The sequence below is a fragment of the Ranitomeya variabilis genome, chromosome 6 (assembly GCF_051348905.1).
Source record: "Ranitomeya variabilis isolate aRanVar5 chromosome 6, aRanVar5.hap1, whole genome shotgun sequence".
In the NCBI taxonomy this organism is placed as follows: domain Eukaryota; kingdom Metazoa; phylum Chordata; class Amphibia; order Anura; family Dendrobatidae; genus Ranitomeya; species Ranitomeya variabilis.
This window is the reverse complement of record NC_135237.1, coordinates 367,854,394-367,871,917: the sequence shown is the minus strand read 5'-3', so window position 1 is coordinate 367,871,917 and position 17,524 is coordinate 367,854,394. Positions and strand designations below refer to the sequence as shown.

The 17,524-nt window shown below is 40.0% G+C and overlaps 1 protein-coding gene across 1 annotated transcript in view; it reads right to left on the bottom strand.

Moving 5' to 3' along the window:
• Positions 1-6,799: 6,799 nt before the first annotated feature.
• The window catches only part of SCGN (secretagogin, EF-hand calcium binding protein), a 95,898-nt gene continuing 85,173 nt past the window's right edge, over positions 6,800-17,524 (bottom strand). Inside the window, exons 9-11 of the mRNA XM_077270004.1 lie at positions 9,010-9,069; positions 8,844-8,912; positions 6,800-7,641 (exon numbers count right to left, since the gene is read on the bottom strand). Coding sequence (XP_077126119.1) covers positions 7,513-7,641; positions 8,844-8,912; positions 9,010-9,069 — 258 coding nt within the window. The 3' untranslated portion in view covers positions 6,800-7,512. The remainder of the gene's footprint in view (positions 7,642-8,843; positions 8,913-9,009; positions 9,070-17,524) is intronic.

Below are 17,524 nucleotides of genomic sequence, written 5' to 3'. Positions count from 1 at the left end.
AGCAGTGGCTCAGTATTGGGGTATCAGGGGCAGTAATAGGGACACATACGGCAGCAGCATCTCAGTATTGGGGTATCAGATGCAGTAATAGGGGCACATACGGCAGCAGCGGCTCAGTACTGTGATATCAGGTGGAGTAATAGGGACACATACAGCAGCAGCGGCTCAGTATTGGGGTATCAGGGGCAGTAATAGGGACACATACGGCAGCAGTGGGTCAGTATTGGGATGTCAGGTGCAGTAATAGGGACACATAGGGCTGCAGCGGCTCAGTATTGGGGAATCAGGGGCAGTAATAGGGACACATACGGCAGCAGCGGCTCAGTATTGGGGAATCATGGGCAGTAATAGGGACACATACGGCAGCAGCGGCTCAGTATTGGGGTATCAGGTGCAGTAATGGGGACACATACGGCAGCAGTGGCTCAGTATTGGGGTATCAGGTGCAGTAATAGGGACACATACGGCAGCAGCGGCTCAATATTGGGGTATCAGGGGTTGTAATAGGGACACATACAGCAGCAGCGACTCAGTATTGGGGTATCAGGTGCAGTAATAGGGACACATACGGCAGCAGCGGCTCTGTATTAGGGTTTCAGGGGCAGTAATAGGGACACATATGGCAGCAGCGGCTCAGTATTTGGGTATCAGGTGCAGTAATAGGGACACATACAGCAGCAGCGGCTCAGTATTGAGGTATCAGGTGGAGTAATAGGGACACATATGGCAGCAGCGGCTCAGTATTGGGGTATCAGCAGGATGAGGGGTTTGTGCAGGTTGGGAATAGATGGTGATGGGGCTGGAATATGAGAAGTGAAATGTGTCTTTGGTGTATTCTCTGCAGCCGAGTCGTTTCTGGAATGTCGGTCTGGGTCAGATGGAAAAGACGGGAAAAGTGACGACTCCATCATAAAGAATGTCAGCGGTAAGTCATTATCTGTAACTGTACTGTAATCTCTTATATGTTCTGTAGGGCTGATATCTACCACTGACCATATGGCGGTAATATCCATGTTGGTTGTTATGTAGAGATTATCTTCAGTAACAGAGCGATTATCTACTGAGGTAATCAAGGTTACCTGGTTACGGACCCACTCAGAAGCTTCGCCCCCCTGAGCCAAAACCCTAGCTACGCCTCTGGGCACAACTAAATTGTGTCAGCATGTTGGCTATGACCCCCCAAAAAAATATAGATTTTTTGATGCACTCAGATCTGTTGTCTGGGACAAAAAAGAATGGTAGATTTGCTCGTTCTTTAACTACAATGACCTGGCTGTAGTAGGCAGCGTGACCAAGCAAACAAATGTTGAAATAAGGGGGCTATGGATTGCCGAGTACACCGAGCATAGTGATACTCAGCTGAGTAGTGGCAAGAACGTTCACTCACCACTAATACTTACCTGATTAACCTGTTATTTACTGTTGTTATCACCTCCACCATTCATTGCAGCATCTGGATATTAGACAACAGAAGTCTCTTCACACCCCACTGTCTCCCTACCTCTCGTTATCTTTAGATCTGTCAATAACTTCACTAACACACTGCAACAAAATTTAAATGGAGGCCAGAAATGGCAGAATTTTGAGCGCAATTATATGTGATCCGTGTGACGGACAAACCACAGTTTTAAATAGATTGATTTTTAGTGCTGTAATATGGAAAGGATCTGGCTGTATTCTGCAGTGCCAACAAGCAAATGGAGCAGAATAATGGTGTTCTCTGGATTGCTTTTTAGGCAAATAACCAGGATTAAGATCTAAAAAAAAAAATATTCCTGGCCCCTGATACCTGGGGCTATGTCTAAAAATATCTGTCAAAGGAGCAGCAGCAGACAGAACTGGAATGGACCATCTTGTTATATGCACTGCAGTCTGCCACATACACTGCCTGCCTAGCACTGATATCTGTGCAGCTGGATTAGTCCTCAGGAGGACTGTTAGTTGAGATGGATATGTGTCTAATTGTCTAATATATTGTGGTATACCTACACTAAGACACAACATTTTTTGTTTGGACTTGTACTCCATTTTTCTGTGTAGGATATATAACTCTCTCTACACTGCCTGATTCCAGAATACACTGTGACGAGCATGGCGGTGCCAGGTCTGATATAGACCTGATGATGCTGTGCGGCCAGCCAATCACTGTAATGCCACAACCAACATGGCTGCAGCATTACAGTGTGTGGCAGACAATCCGTGAATGTTCATTGGCTCTCTAAAGAGCACCAAACATTCAGGACGGGGACCCGAGCTCCCAACGAGCAACCCCGGAAATACTCAGTGAGCTCTGAGCATCTCGAGCAGTGAGATGCTCGGGCGAGTACCGAGTAGTGGCGAGCATGCTCGCACATCTCTACAAGCTACAATCATTGTGAATAACAAACGCATTTTTTCACACATCAGATTAGGTTTTTAGTAATCAGAATAGCCTTTTACACACATCAATTTAGATTGATATTGGTTCCATTGGACAGATATTGGCAACTTATGGGACATAATGAAGTAACAGTAAAAACTTTTTTTTTTAGATGAAAATATCTTACAAATGCATGTCAGTTAATTTTTCTATTTTTATTGTGATGCAGTGACCCAAGCTGCAACTAGGGGGCTAGGTATGTGCTCCGCAGGATATGCATGGAGATGTAACTGTAATGCTGATAATGAGATAGTGACTGTCATTATTGTAAATGGCCCGTATGTGTCGCAGAAGGAGTCTGCGCTGTAAGACAGTAATGTTGTTGTTCTGGGACCTGTAGTCCCACAAGTATTTGTATAGTTGTAAAGGGAGGCTTGCAGGATTAGTTGGAGAGCTGGGCGGGTCTGACTAACCACACACACAACTCCCATCTATGGGAGTTGTTACAACTACATAATGTGACCATGGTGTGGTCACATGGAAGAGAGTGTGTAGGTCCTGGAAGGCTTGTGTGTTGGAAGATCCTGGGAGTAGGATCGGATCCCAGAATAGCGCACTGAGAGGCCGTGGACTTGAAGGCTTGTGTGTTGGGAGATCCTGGGAGTAGGATCAGATCCCTGAATAGCTCACCGAGAGGCCTGTGTTCGAAGATCCTGGGAGTAGGACTTCCTGAAGAGCACATGGAAAGGCATGTATGCAGAGTCTGCGATGGCACTGCATTGGGGGAGCTACAGCCTGTCTGAGGATCTGGACTGTCAGGTGGCTTGGTGAGCAAGGCATTGTCCGGGAGGGTGATCCCAGTTCGGCAGCTTCCCTGGGAGAGAGAGTACTGACAGGAGTCAGTGTGTGGAGCAGGAGCTCCAGAAAGGTAACCCAGAGTTGGAGAACTGTGTGCACTGACAAGGGTCAGTAATGAACTGTGTGGTCTCCCAAGGTAACTGGACGAAGTGAGGTCCGGCATGTTTAGAGACTGTGAACCAATGTTGTGCATGCTATATGAGTAGAGACAGTGAACTAGTCAAGGAGGACTGGTGTGTGTAATGTCTGAATTGTGAGTTAAAGCCGTATATGAAGTATCTAAGATAAAGCTGCAACTTAATGTCATCTATTGGTGCCTATTGTGTTCTATGAAGTATATAATGAACTGTGCATGATCCGGTTTATGACTGCATAATAAACCGCATGGACTGTTTAATAGAGAAAATCGTGCCTGTGTGACTGAATCCCGTTGCTAAGCGAGTTTCCCCCAACACATGCAGTAAGTGCTATCTCACAGTATCTTGTTTTTTCCAAAAATTATTTATCTAGTTTGTCATTGATTTTGTGTTAATACTCTATTTTTTTCTGTTTTTGTCTTTGGTTAATATTGTAAATAATAGGGGCTAAATAATGATGAATTATCCAGGCATGTACCTCTGCATTGAATACTATCAGATATTAGTTTAGCAATGAAAAACAGAATAAGTGAATATCAATTACTACAATCGTGTGCTAAAGTAAAGGGTTGACATCTTGGAAATAAAGAGGGTTTTGAAAAGTCAGGATGACGGTCATAGGTTATTAGCAAAATGGAGAGAACAGGTCTAAAGGGTTACAGATATGAACGGGAGTAGGAAAGCTGCAAACACTGCATTTTCACTCCCAGAATAAGGCAATTTGCTGAAACGCGCGTCGGAGTAAGCACCGCATCCTGCAAGAGGTAATTGTACTCTCTTGTTTTGTTTTTTGTTTTCTGCACTCCTGCCTCTACATGATTCTGCATTGTGGTTAGAAACTATATGACAGGCAACAACATTATAGTGTGATAGCTAATAACTACGTATCAACTTACTTATATGTCTGTAGCACTTGCTATATATGACTACAATTTTGTATCGCATTTGATTATATGTAATACAAGCTGTCTGTTTTGCCTATTATTCCTACTCAATAATGATTGTATTTTTTCATAACTTCTGCTACACATTTGTGCTGTTGTGCCATCTACTGGTCTCCCACATTTTAATTAATATTTTAAAATATTTGCATATCGATAATTTTTAATAAAGCTTTAACTTTTACCATGGTCCTTTTTGTACACATTTTTGTATAGGATAATGCATTGTGGTGTTTTAACCCTAGTTATAAGTTCCATGTATGTACCTTGACACGGATACACTCAGTTGAATACTTAAATACGTGATATGTGCCCTATTCTCTATTTTAAGAGGGTACTTGAGGGATTATTACTTCATAAGGTGACACATGGGTCATAATGTGTTATAAAGGGGTACACAGAGCATAAGTATTTTATAAGGGGGAACTTAGGCCATCATTACTTTATAAGTTGGCACTCCTCGGAGCACTGTTACTTTAAAAGGGAGTACTTGGGGAATTATGACCTTTACAGAGGCCCACAGCGGACTTCTGCAATATCTTCAAAAAGAATTTGGCACCAGACCATCTTTCAGAGCTGAATGTGTCTCTCAAAGTAAAAAGATTTGGTGATCCTTACGGAAGAAGAAAGATCTCCATTCCAGCCTTCATAGCCATCTTGATTTGAATCATGAAAGACTTTGAGAGCATTGACATCAAGTCATTTGATCATCTGTAGCTGGATGTCTGATTCATATCCCAATGTTATGCAGATGCCTTCCGATGGTTTGTGTAGACATTGTTGTTGCCTTTGGCTTGGTAGGTGATGTCCAATCGTATTTGCAGTACAGGATGGATCAATTATTATGACATCAGTAGTATGGCCATTTTTCCAAAGTGTTATAGCAGCAATTTTTCAATATGATAACACCATGCTGCATGCTGCTTGTGTTGCTGTGAGCAGCTTCCTTTGCCTAAAAATGCTACCATGGCCTGCAGCATCTCCAGACATGTCACCAGCCAAAGAGAGGCAAAAACAAAATACTGTACTATTACGGTATATTTACGGTATATATTTATTTATATATACGGGGATATTTATAGACGGGCAGTTCTAATGGCAGCAAACATGGCTCCTGTTGAGGAAGCCAGTACAGCGAAACGGCGCTGTTGGGGTATCTGAGGGTGGATACAACGGGACTATTACTTATGTAAGTAACATGATTCAGTTGAGACCATGGGCATTAGCATATGGTAATGCACCTACTTGCACTAGGCACTTTACATCCTACATTATATTGTAATACAGTTAGCATAACAATGATTCATTGCACTGGGCACCTTTACAAAGTGTTTTTGGCTGATTAGTAAAATTGATTAGGTGTAATACGGCATTAATTATATATGTTCCATTGCTCATAGTCAAGTTTTTGTTTTACACTCAGTTATTATGTGAAATTCCCTTGTTTTATTTTAAAATACATATGTGAAATAAATTATTGGATTTTAATAGTACGGTATTTTGTTTTTGCCTCTCTTTTCTCTGTGGTACACATGGGGGATTTGGTTAGTATTAAGTATTTGGAGGTTACAAATATATGTTTGGACTTTTGAGATGTATGTCACCAGCCAAGCATATCAAGGACTTCATTGGTCTGCAGTTGCAAAGGCAGCTGATAGCAGCAGATCTTGATGATTTGTGTGCCCAAGTACATTCAGCGTGGCAAAACATACCTCATTCAACCATTAATAACATCATTGATAGCATGCCAATATGTGTAATTAAGTGTATTTTGCAATTTGGCACTCATGCTCAATGTTCAATAAATTGAATAGTAATATAAGAAAGTTTGTGGATACAGCTTAGCCTATCAAATACATGTATGTTGCTTAATATGGTTCCTGGGCAATCCACTCCACTGTGCACAGATAAGGCTTGTACGGTATCAAACCACTTAGCTCTAAGTGACAATAAAAGTTTTTCAATCCAGCAAAGCAAGTTAAAAACAAAAAATTATTTATTGTGACTTCATTAAAATAGTAGCATGAGCACAAAAAATATCTGATATATCTCATCAAGGATTAAGAGTCAGCCAGACTTGAAACGAGTCAATATTTTTCTCTGCCCATGCTGCTATTTTAATGAAGTCACAATAAATAATTTTTTGCTTTCAACTCGCCTTGCTAGATTGAAAAACCATTTTAATCACTGAAGAAATTGATATGTTTTGAAAATATTGTTTCCATTTTTTCATGTCATCAACATGTCTATCGTTCCTTTGATTTCCACAATGTAATGACTTTTCCTTCTTGGTGTTTCAATTTCAATCTTGAGGAGCGTATTTAAATAAATGTATAAAAAAAAAAAAAAAAATTCATCTTTTTAAACTATTTCTATACATCTACTGCATGAGTCATCTGCAAGATGAATTTGCAAAAAGGAAAGCCAAAGAAAATCATTATAGCCTTGATTAACATTTTTTACTGTGAAATGTCTGTTTTGAAGAAAACACATGAACCAGTTACTTTTACTTTGAAAAAACATACAACTTTATTATCCACCGCAAGCAGCAATAAATGACAATTAATATAAGCATTTTTTTCCATTTACTGAATCTTATACCTTCAACAAATGTTACACAATTCACATACACACACAACTACCGGTAAATTACATATCATTTTTCCACTAGGTTAGTATAAGGCTGGGGCTACACTGCAACTTCGAATTATAGCAAAGCTTCAAAAAATGCACAACTGTCTCATTCTTAAATAAAAGTCAAATGCAAGCAATAATCAAAGCTGTACAAAAGTTGTCATTGTCTGCAACATCACAAAATGCTTGAATATGTTGTTATAGAAATAAAAAATTATTACATTGCAGTGAGTGTAAAAGTTGATAGTAACGTGTTATACATTACTTACTGTTAAGTTTTGGACAAAAAAAATGTGCAACTATCGAGGGCTAGAAATTGCTGTGTAATCTGGGCCTCAAGAGCATTACTTAATAGAGCTTTCAATTTGTATTAATAGAAGAAAGACAATTCCAGCAGAGACAACTTGGATTCATCAAAAGCCTGTCATGCACTCAACTGTGTCTGCACCACTCATGCAGTTTAACTGGATACACTCCGAGTTTCCACAATGACCAGTGTGACAAGGTACTGTAGCAGATCATGGTTAACATTAAACCACCATGTTCTGGTGTAAGAGGCACGAGAAGGCAGGTTCTGCATGATTCATGGGGTTACTTTTAAACCAAGACAAAGTGCCAGCTCAGATTTCTGGATTTTGCCATCCCTGTTGACATCACAGTGGTTTAGCAGAATTTGACGGAACTTATCGAGATCCACACCGCTGATACTTGGCTGTTAGCAAAAGATATGAAACATAATTAAAATGTAGAACTCTAAAAACAGGAAATAATCTATTCTTATATGAATTACAAAATGTAGATGTGAACATCACTTTGTGAGGTCAAGTTTGCAACAAAAGAAATGTAGCCTTTTTGCTGGAAAAGTATAACTACAGTATAGAGTACAATAAGAATGAGATTCAAAGAACATTAGATTGCAGCAACTATATTGTGAAATTAATAACAATTTTGCCCAGTAAGTAACCAGTGTGAGATTTGCTAAAAATATAAATATTCCTAAATTAAATAAACTATAAGACAAATTCTATAAATCCTGTAAATGTGTGAATGAGCTACTTTACTTACATAACCATGTGAAAGGAAATAATATACAAACCACCTGCAGAGCTAGTTCACATGCTTAGGAACAATACATTGGTTTCAGAAATGTGGAAATCAAGTCCCAAAGGCTTGCAATATGCACTATACTTAAGTTAAAATTACTATGGAAAGTTACAGCACATTGGACTGTTTATGGATCTTAAGTGCTGGTAAGTTCAGAAGAACAAGCCTTAGATTTATATCGGGTTTTGGATCTACATAGGGAGGTAACTAGATGAGAACTATAGTTCAGTTGTATCCAAGAGTATTCTTTGGAAACTTAAACAAATCTGAACCTAAGGCCCATGTACATATGCCAAGAAGACGATTAGCTGTTGTTTACAGACTGTGGTCGCCCAGTTTAAATGGGCTCTAAACCAGACTGACTCGCTTTTAAAGTAAAACTCTAATAACAGAAGCTGACGGGAAAACGCCTAAAGTATATAATGTACAGGATCTGTCTCCTGATAGACATTGGTGACATATTTCGAAAATAAGTCACCAATGTCTTATTAGCAGGAGTACAACGGCAGTAGCTTACATCATGCTACTATGTCTCCTATTGGCTTGACATGGATCTTGCATCTCACATTTTTGTTGTATATATGAATAAACCCAACAAGGTATTGAGCAGTACAGCAACTTTTTAATGACATTTCTACTTTTTCTAGCAATTTGTGTGTGTTGATGAAGATTGGTGTGTGTCCTAACACTATACCACCAATATCTATCCTGAGACAAGAATAATTCCTAATGTTTCTCAACACAACCTTCTTTATTTGAATGTGCTGCTTGGCTGAATGTATTTGGTACTTTTACTGGTGACAAAGATACCTTCACTAGTTCCATCATGTCTTTCACGAATCCATCTACTTCAGGACCTTCCAGTGCTCCTGTTTTACTCTAGGAAATAAAATATTTGTGCTGTAGCTTTTTTTTTTTTTTTTTTTTACTGTTCGCGCAATTTTTTCATCGGCAATCGGAAACAAAAAATACTCACTACATCATAGTGTGCAAATATGGTTTCAAAGTCTCTTTTTCTTTCATCTTGACTGCTTGCCTAAATAGAAGAAATAACAGAGAACGCATAATCAGAAAATTTTATGTGAATAACATTATGTGAAAAGACAGTTTTAAAACATTTGATGGTGTATTGTTGTATAACATTTCCATGTAAAAATAATTTCTTTGTTTTTGTTCTTTGTTTTTTTAAATAACAGAGGATAACATCTTTCTATATTTCAGTACTGTGCTGTAAAAAAGATGGAGTAGTGGCCAAATGGGTGTTCATTAGATTTTTTTTTTTTTTTTGGTATACATTAAAATTCCAAATAACATCCATATTAGCTTAGCAACAATAAAAAAACACTAATGCATTTCTGGTGCACCATAAAGCTTGGGTAAGTGCTGCAGACTGATCGATTCTTTGCACTGTTTTGTCAAACACAACTGCATCATTAATTTGCTTTGTTCATAACCATCTCAAAACGGAAAAAAACTTACGGTAATCAATAAATCCTATGTACAAATAAATGGTACCAATGAGAACTTCAACTCATCCTGAAAAACCGAAATACTCAGCTATATTCATGGTGAAAGAAGAGTTCTGGCTTTTGGAATGTGGTGATATAATTCAAATAATTTTAAAGAGGACCTTTTAGTTTTAGCAATTTAACCCCTCTCTGACATTGGCCATAATAGCGCGCCCACGTCGGACTCCCTCCCTTTAATGTGGGCTTCGGCGGTGAGCCCACATCTTTCCCAGCACATGGCAGCTGTATTGAAAAGCTGGCATGTGACCGGAATAGCCGTGGGTGGAATCGTGATCCACCCGTGGCTATTAATCCCTTAAATGCTGCTGTCTGAACATCACCTCTATGTAGCACAGTCGATCACAGCTTCTAGTCTCCCATGGAGACTATTGAAGCATGACAAAAGTAAAAAAATATGTATTGAAAACTATAAAAAAATTAAACATATAAAAGTTCAAATCACCCCCCTTTCGCCCCATTCAAAATAAAACAATAAAACAAAATCAAACCTACACATATTTGTTATTGCCGCATTCAGAATCACCCGATCTATCAATAAAAAAAGGATTAACCTGATCGCCGAACGGCGTAGTGAGAAAAATGTCAAAACGCCAGAATTAGTTTTTTTTGGTCGCCGCAACATTAAAATGCACTCCTTGAAAAAGCCACGTCCAGGCGAAACATGCGTTGGAGCTAGCAGGATATTACTGGGTATGGACTGCTTTATGTTATAGGGTACCTATGTTATTCTACTCCTCTCCTTTTGCCTCACTTTAATCTTTATTGAATGCGTGTCTGCAGAATTGATTTTGGCTATGTGCTAGAGGATTCATTTTTCTGTACTCTCTTATTTACGTATTATTATGTCCTTGAGCCCACTCCAATTATTGCACAATGGGGGGTTTTCTGTATTGTCCTGATGTCTTTTGTTTTCCCCTCTTTTAATGTGTTTTTTAATATTATTTAATAAAAATGTATACATTTTTACCATTTCACATGAAAACAGATGTTTTATTGCTAAAACATTATTCAAAGAGGTAGATGCAAACAGCTACATTTATTACACTAGCGGGCATTACCATGAATGGCTTTCTAAACTAGCATTCAATCAATACCAACAGATCAAGCAAAACTGCATGATGATGATTTTTGTTTACAAGTGGGAGCATTTTAACAAATATAACTACCCTAAGGGTTTACCATAAAACCAGATGTCTTACACAAAATAAATGTTTATCAACTGTAAGGAGGCTGTAGGACACCTAGTGGATGAGAGATAAACCTGGAGTTATGCTCTAGTACATATTATTATTATTATTATTATACATTTTTATAGCGCCATTTATTCCATGGCGCTTTACATGTGAAAAAGGGGGCAAATATAGACAAGATACATTAAACATGAGCAAACATATAGGACTAAAAGGGGTTAATTGGCCATAACACGTTGACTGCAACATTGCAGCTGAAAAGTTGTGAGAGACGGCTGCTCACTATATCTCCACGCTTGGGTGTGGTTCACTAAATGTAAAATGAGACCTGTTTTGTCTCACACTGTTGGTGTGTATGGAGGTGTACCAATCTCCTGGATTGAGTGCCTTGGCTAAAGGACAGAGAAGCTAAACTCTAAGCCAGAACTATTGCATGAACTTATTACTTTATGTTTTACTTTGTATCGGACAAAAGCTACGTTTAAGTTTTCTTGTGATGTAGTTTATAAGGACTGAAATAAACCAACTGAACTTTGAATAGAAACGGTTCCTGTGAAACCTCATATTGCTTCCAAGTAACATTATTACACAATGAATACCGTCAAACCAAACAAGGATAAGAAATGTAACAACAATTTTATTACAACGTTCAACTCTGAGCACCATTTTATACCCAAATTGGCATTTATTATTGAATGATCCAATACTTGGCTTTGTCATTCCCACGTCACCTGGTTTAATTTTTAGATGTGCACCCACCTTGAAAAACATCTTGGTTCCAAGCCATCTAAAAAAATACCCCAGTGAACATATATGACATTTCAGTCTCAGCTTAGACCTTCTTCAAATATACAGACTGCAATAGAAGGACTCAATGCTGAAACTATATACAGGATACAGGGCGACTAGAAAGTGGATAGATCACTAAAGGTATGGCAACCATAGAAGTCAGCATGGGTGCCATACCTTTAGTGGTATTCCCACTTTCTAGTCACACTGTATCCTGTATATAGTTTCACCATTGATTCCTATATTCTTCTATGGCAATCCGTATATTTGAAGAAGCTCTAAGCTGAGACCGAAACGTCATATGCAGTATGTTCACTGTGGATTGCAAATAAATCTTTTTTTTCTACATCAACTGAGTGCCAAGTTCTTCATAGATATCATACTACAGATTGGGCTTCTACTTGTGCACCTACTTTTAGAAGTGCTGTGCTCTACTACTACATAAAAAAATACCCGGCCACCGTGACCTTAATCATTCCAACTACATTGAAAATAGGCAACTTCAAGTGGAAATTAAAACAGTTTAATTCATCTTGGTCCCAAAGATTCTTCATTACAGCAGCGTAGCCGATATCGTGTTATCATACTAATTGGTCGGCTATCCTGCAGGAGATCACCCCCCAGCCATGATGCAGCAGCAGCTGATATTTTTGGGTGTTCATTAGAGTTGTGCATGCACACAAATTTCAAAGGTGAGCACCTTCCTTTCACTTTCCTTGCATCCAAAAGGGTATCACCAGATGGTCTTGTCCACTTTTGTTCCCCTACAGTTTGCCTATTCTAAAGGTACCGTCACATTAAGCGACGCTGCAGCGATATCGACAACGATGCCGATCGCTGCAGCGTCGCTGTGTGGTCGCTGGAGAGCTGTCACACAGACAGCTCTCCAGCGACCAATGATGCCGAAGTCCCCTGGTAACCAGGGTAAACATCGGGTTACTAAGCGCAGGGCCGCGCTTAGTAACCCGATGTTTACCCTGCTTACCAGTGTAAATGTAAAAAAACCCAAACACTACATACTTACATTCCGGTGTCTGTCGCGTCCACTTCCCTGCACTGTGTGAGCGCCGGCCCTAAAGCACAGCGGTGACATCACCGCTGTGCTTTGCCTTACGGCCGGCGCTCACAGTCAGTGCAGGAAGCTCTGAGCAGCAGCGCGGACGCCGGGGGACGTGACAGACATCAGAGGGTGAGTATGTACTGTTTTTTTTTTAACTTTTACAATGGTAACCAGGGTAAATATCGGGTTACTAAGCGCGGCCCTGCGCTTAGTAACCCGATATTTACCCTGGTTACCATTGTAAAACATTGCTGGCATCGTTGCTTTTGCTGTCAAACACAACGATACACGCCGATCTGACGACCAAATAAAGTTCTGGACTTTCAGCAATGACCAGCGATATCACAGCAGGATCCAGATCGCAAACACAACGATATCACTATCCAGGACGCTGCAACGTCACGGATCGCTATCGTTATCGTTGTTAAGTCGCTTAGTGTGAAGGTACCTTAAAATTACTTCATCCTTAAGGGGGTTAATTGGGTTGTCTCACAAGAAAAGTTCTGTTTTTACACTTAGACTGGTTGCTCATTTTCTCTACAGTAGAATCTACAGGGAAAATGTAACAATATAATGTCCCCATATCCACTATCCACACATGTATAGAAGTGCCCGATCCACCAGAGTGGGAGGTGTCTTACAGAGAGACGCTCCATTCTTTCATATAAAGTAATTATCAGGGGACATGCCTCCATTTATGATGTTTAAAAGCCTTGATATTCTGACTATACCTATATGTCTTTATGAGATTAAGTGGATATTTTAAATCCAACTGTAAAGGTCCAATATTTTTTTCTGGCACTGACTATCTCTATGGACTAAAGTGTTAAAGTGTAACAGTTTTAGACATATTGTGCCAGAATGCCATAAAATCGCAATCTTTTGTAGGAAATGCTGTAGAAACCAGCCTGAACAAAAATAATCTCAATGCCAATGTGTATTTGTACTGCTTAACAATAAAAAATTATTTGTATATATTTTCGTCTCCATGAACACTTGTGTTATGTAGTGAAGAAAGATTACAGATAACACATTGACTTGTTTTAAAGCAAATAACATTTCCATTAAGTGCCAACTTGATGAAGGTCATCAGAGTATAAAAGGTTTTAAGCCTTGCTTTACAAGCACAATGCTCACCTCATTTACCACAAGTAAACAATGTAAGCGGTAATGTGCTCTCAGGGTCACACGCCAACCTCAAAATCTCTGCAATGAAATCTCTTATTACAGATGTATCTCATCTAATGGACTACAGTGGTCACTTAGGTTATAACTGCTCTAAATTACAATGTTTAATATTGTATCAGTCTAAAATGTAGGTGATATCTTACGTATTCATGTAAGACAAATCACTACTATCTGACATTACTTGTAGAGCTTCGAGTATATACGAAAGGTGACAAGGAGGCATCTTGGTGCATACACCCATAGAAGCTGAAAAGTCCCACCTCGGCATCTCCTAGACCTGTATCTATCTTGACATCAGTGCCTTATTAGGAGCTCTTTATGAATGGAGAAATGGCCCCACATGCACAAAGATTCGGAACTCCCATCAGGCTAGGACTGGCCCACATGAGAACAGGAGAAACCTCCGGTGGGCCCCCATGCAAGAGTAAACTATTAACCCCAAACATGAGCAGTAGTTGGCCAATACATTAATTCACTATGTACAGACAAAAGCATCATCTCATCAATCATTCAACAAATTACCTAGTTTATGTTTATATAGAAGCCCAAGTAAATTTGCGAAAAAGGGTATTATAATATTTGCATGAAGCTGAACAGTGGGCCCCCCAAATCAATGTTACTGATGGGCCCTTGCCACCCCAATCCGACACTGACTCCCATAGAAATTATTTGAGAGTGCCGCTCATACATAGCCACCATTACATTTACAGGTCACATGCCAGTATGAGTGGAATGGTGGCTGTGTATGAGCGACTCTCAAATCATTTGTATGGGAGTTCCGAAACATTGCACATGTGGACCTTTTTCCACATTCATAAAGAGTTCATAATGAAGCACTATTTTCAAGATAGATGCAGGGCTCGATCTGCATTTATAATAAATATAGGCCATATCGGGAGGAGTGCAAGTGGTCTGGATGAAATTAGACAACCCTTTTAAAGGGACTGGCCACTTTATATATTTTAACAAATGTGTTGGAGACCTTGTGGCACTTATTAATTTAAGTATTACACAATCTTTTCTTCAACCAGCCCATCAGTCTTCTCCAACTGAAAAACATTTTACATACAGAAGCTTTTTTCTATTGAAGGAGGCTGACGACCAGTCTCAACACATGCTCCTCCACTAACTGCTATTTTGAGGGCAGGAGCTTTCTGCAGAATGGAAGGAAGGAACTGGATACCATAAGGCTATGTGCACACGTTACAGATTTTGATGTGGATCCGCAGCGTTTTTGGACGCGCAGAATTGCATCAAATCCGCAGTGTAGTGCACAACCAATGTTAATGAATGGGAAATCTAGAATTAGTGTGCACATGCTGCAGAAAAATCCGTGCGGATTTGCAGCGTTTTATTTTCCGCAGCAAGTCAATTCTTTTTGCGGATCTGCAGCGTTTCTGCACCCACTGACTTCCATTGAGTCAGTCAAATCCGCAGCAAAACCGCAGGTGTAAAAAGATTTGCGGTTTTGCTGCAGAGCTGCATGCGGAAAACGCTGCAGATATAGAGGAGGAGGAGTGTGTGGGCAGAGACTATGTGTGTGGGCAGAGACTATGTGTGTGGAGAAAATGTGCGTTTCTGTCTGCGGGTGTCTGTGTGTGTCTGTGTGTGTGTGTGTGCGGGTGTGTGTGTGGTTGTGTGTGTGTGTCTGTGTGTAGGCAGGCATCATCCGATGGGACTACTAGTCGCATCCGGCTATGTCTGCTGTCACATAAAACAGTGACAGCATTATCCGATGATGGGATAGTAGTCCCAGCACCCAGCTACTGTGTTGAACAGTAAAAAAAACAAACACATATACACATACAGTACATACAGTACAGACCAAAAGTTTGGACACACCTTCTCATTTAAAGATTTTTCTGTATTTTTATGACTATGAAAATTGTACATTCACACTGAAGGCATCAAAACTATGAATTAACACATGTGGAATTATATACTTAACAAAAAAGTGTGAAACAACTGACAATATGTCTTATATTCTAGGTTCTTCAAAGTAGCCACCCTTTGCTTTGATGACTGCTTTGCACACTCTTGGCATTCTCTTGATGAGCTTCAAGAGGTAGTCACCTGGAATGGTCTTCCAACAATCTTGAAGGAGTTCCCAGAGATGCTTAGCACTTGTTGGCACTTTTGCCTTCACTCTGCGGTCCAGCTCACCCCAAACCATCTCGATTGGGTTCAGGTCTGGTGACTGTGGAGGACAGGTCATCTGGGGTAGCACCTCATCTCCTTCTTGGTCAAATAGCCCTTACACAGCCTGGAGGTGTGTTTGGGGTCATTGTCCTGTTGAAAAATAAATGATGGTCCAACTAAACGCAACCTTGATGGAATAGCATGCCGCTGCAAGATGCTGTGGTAGCCATGCTGGTTCAGCATGCCTTCAATTTTGAATAAATCCCCAACAGTGTCACCAGCAAAGCAGCCCCACACCATCACACCTCCTCCTCCATGCTTCATGGTGGGAACCAGGCAAGTAAAGTCCATCCGTTCACCTTTTCTGTGTCGCACAAAGACACAGTGGTTGAAACCAAAGATCTCAAATTTGGACTCATCAGACCAAAGCACAGATTTCCACTGGTCTAATGTCCATTCCTTGTGTTCTTTAGCCCAAACAAGTCTCTTCTGCTTGTTGCCTGTCCTTAGCAGTGGTTTCATAGCAGCTATGTTACCATGAAGGCCTGCTGCACAAAGTCTCCTCTTAACAGTTGTTGTAGAGATATGTCTGCTGCTAGAACTCTGTGTGGCATTGACCTGTCTCTAATCTGAGCTGCTGTTAACCTGCGATTTCTGAGGCTGGTGACTTGGATAAACTTATCCTCAGAAGCAGAGGTGACTCTTGGTCTTCCTTTCCTGGGGCGGTCCTCATGTGAGCCAGTTTCTTTGTAGCGCTTAATGGTTTTTGCCACTGCACTTGGGGACACTTTCAAAGTTTTCCCAATTTTTTGGACTGACTGACCTTCATTTCTTAAAGTAATGATGGCCACTCGTTTTTATTTACTTAGCTGCTTTTTTCTTGCCATAATACAAATTCTAACAGTCTTTTCAGTAGGACTATCAGCTGTGTATCCACCAGACTTCTACACAACACAACTGATGGTCCCAACCCCATTTATAAGGCAAGAAATCCCACTTATTAAACCTGACAGGGAACACCTGTGAAGTGAAAACCATTCCCGGTGACTACCTCTTGAAGCTCATCAAGAGAATGCCAAGAGTGCGCAAAGCAATCATCAAAGCAAAAGGTGGCTACTTTGAAGAACCTAGAATATAAGACATAATTTCAGTTGTTTCACACTTTTTTGTTAAGTATATAATTCCACATGTGTTAATTCTTAGTTTTGATGCCTTCAGTGTGAATGTACAATTTTCATAGTCATAAAAATACAGAAAAATCTTTAAATGAGAAGGTGTGTCCAAACTTTTGGTCTGTACTGTACATATACACATACAGTACAAACTCACCAAACAGCTAATTCCCGATGCCCTTGATCGCCTGCCAAAAAAATAAAATAATAAACCAATCTAATACTCCCTGTTCTGATGTAATCCATTTAATAACAATTGTCCCAAGACAATCTCCCGAGTAGAGTGGTCACATTGGGAGATGTGACCACTCTACACGGCTCTGGTGATTCAGTGAGCGGAGGTATCTTCACGCACTGTATCACTCCGCCACCTAGAGGTCACCGGAGTTCAGGCTGTCACTTGCGGCACTGCTGTGTTAGAAAA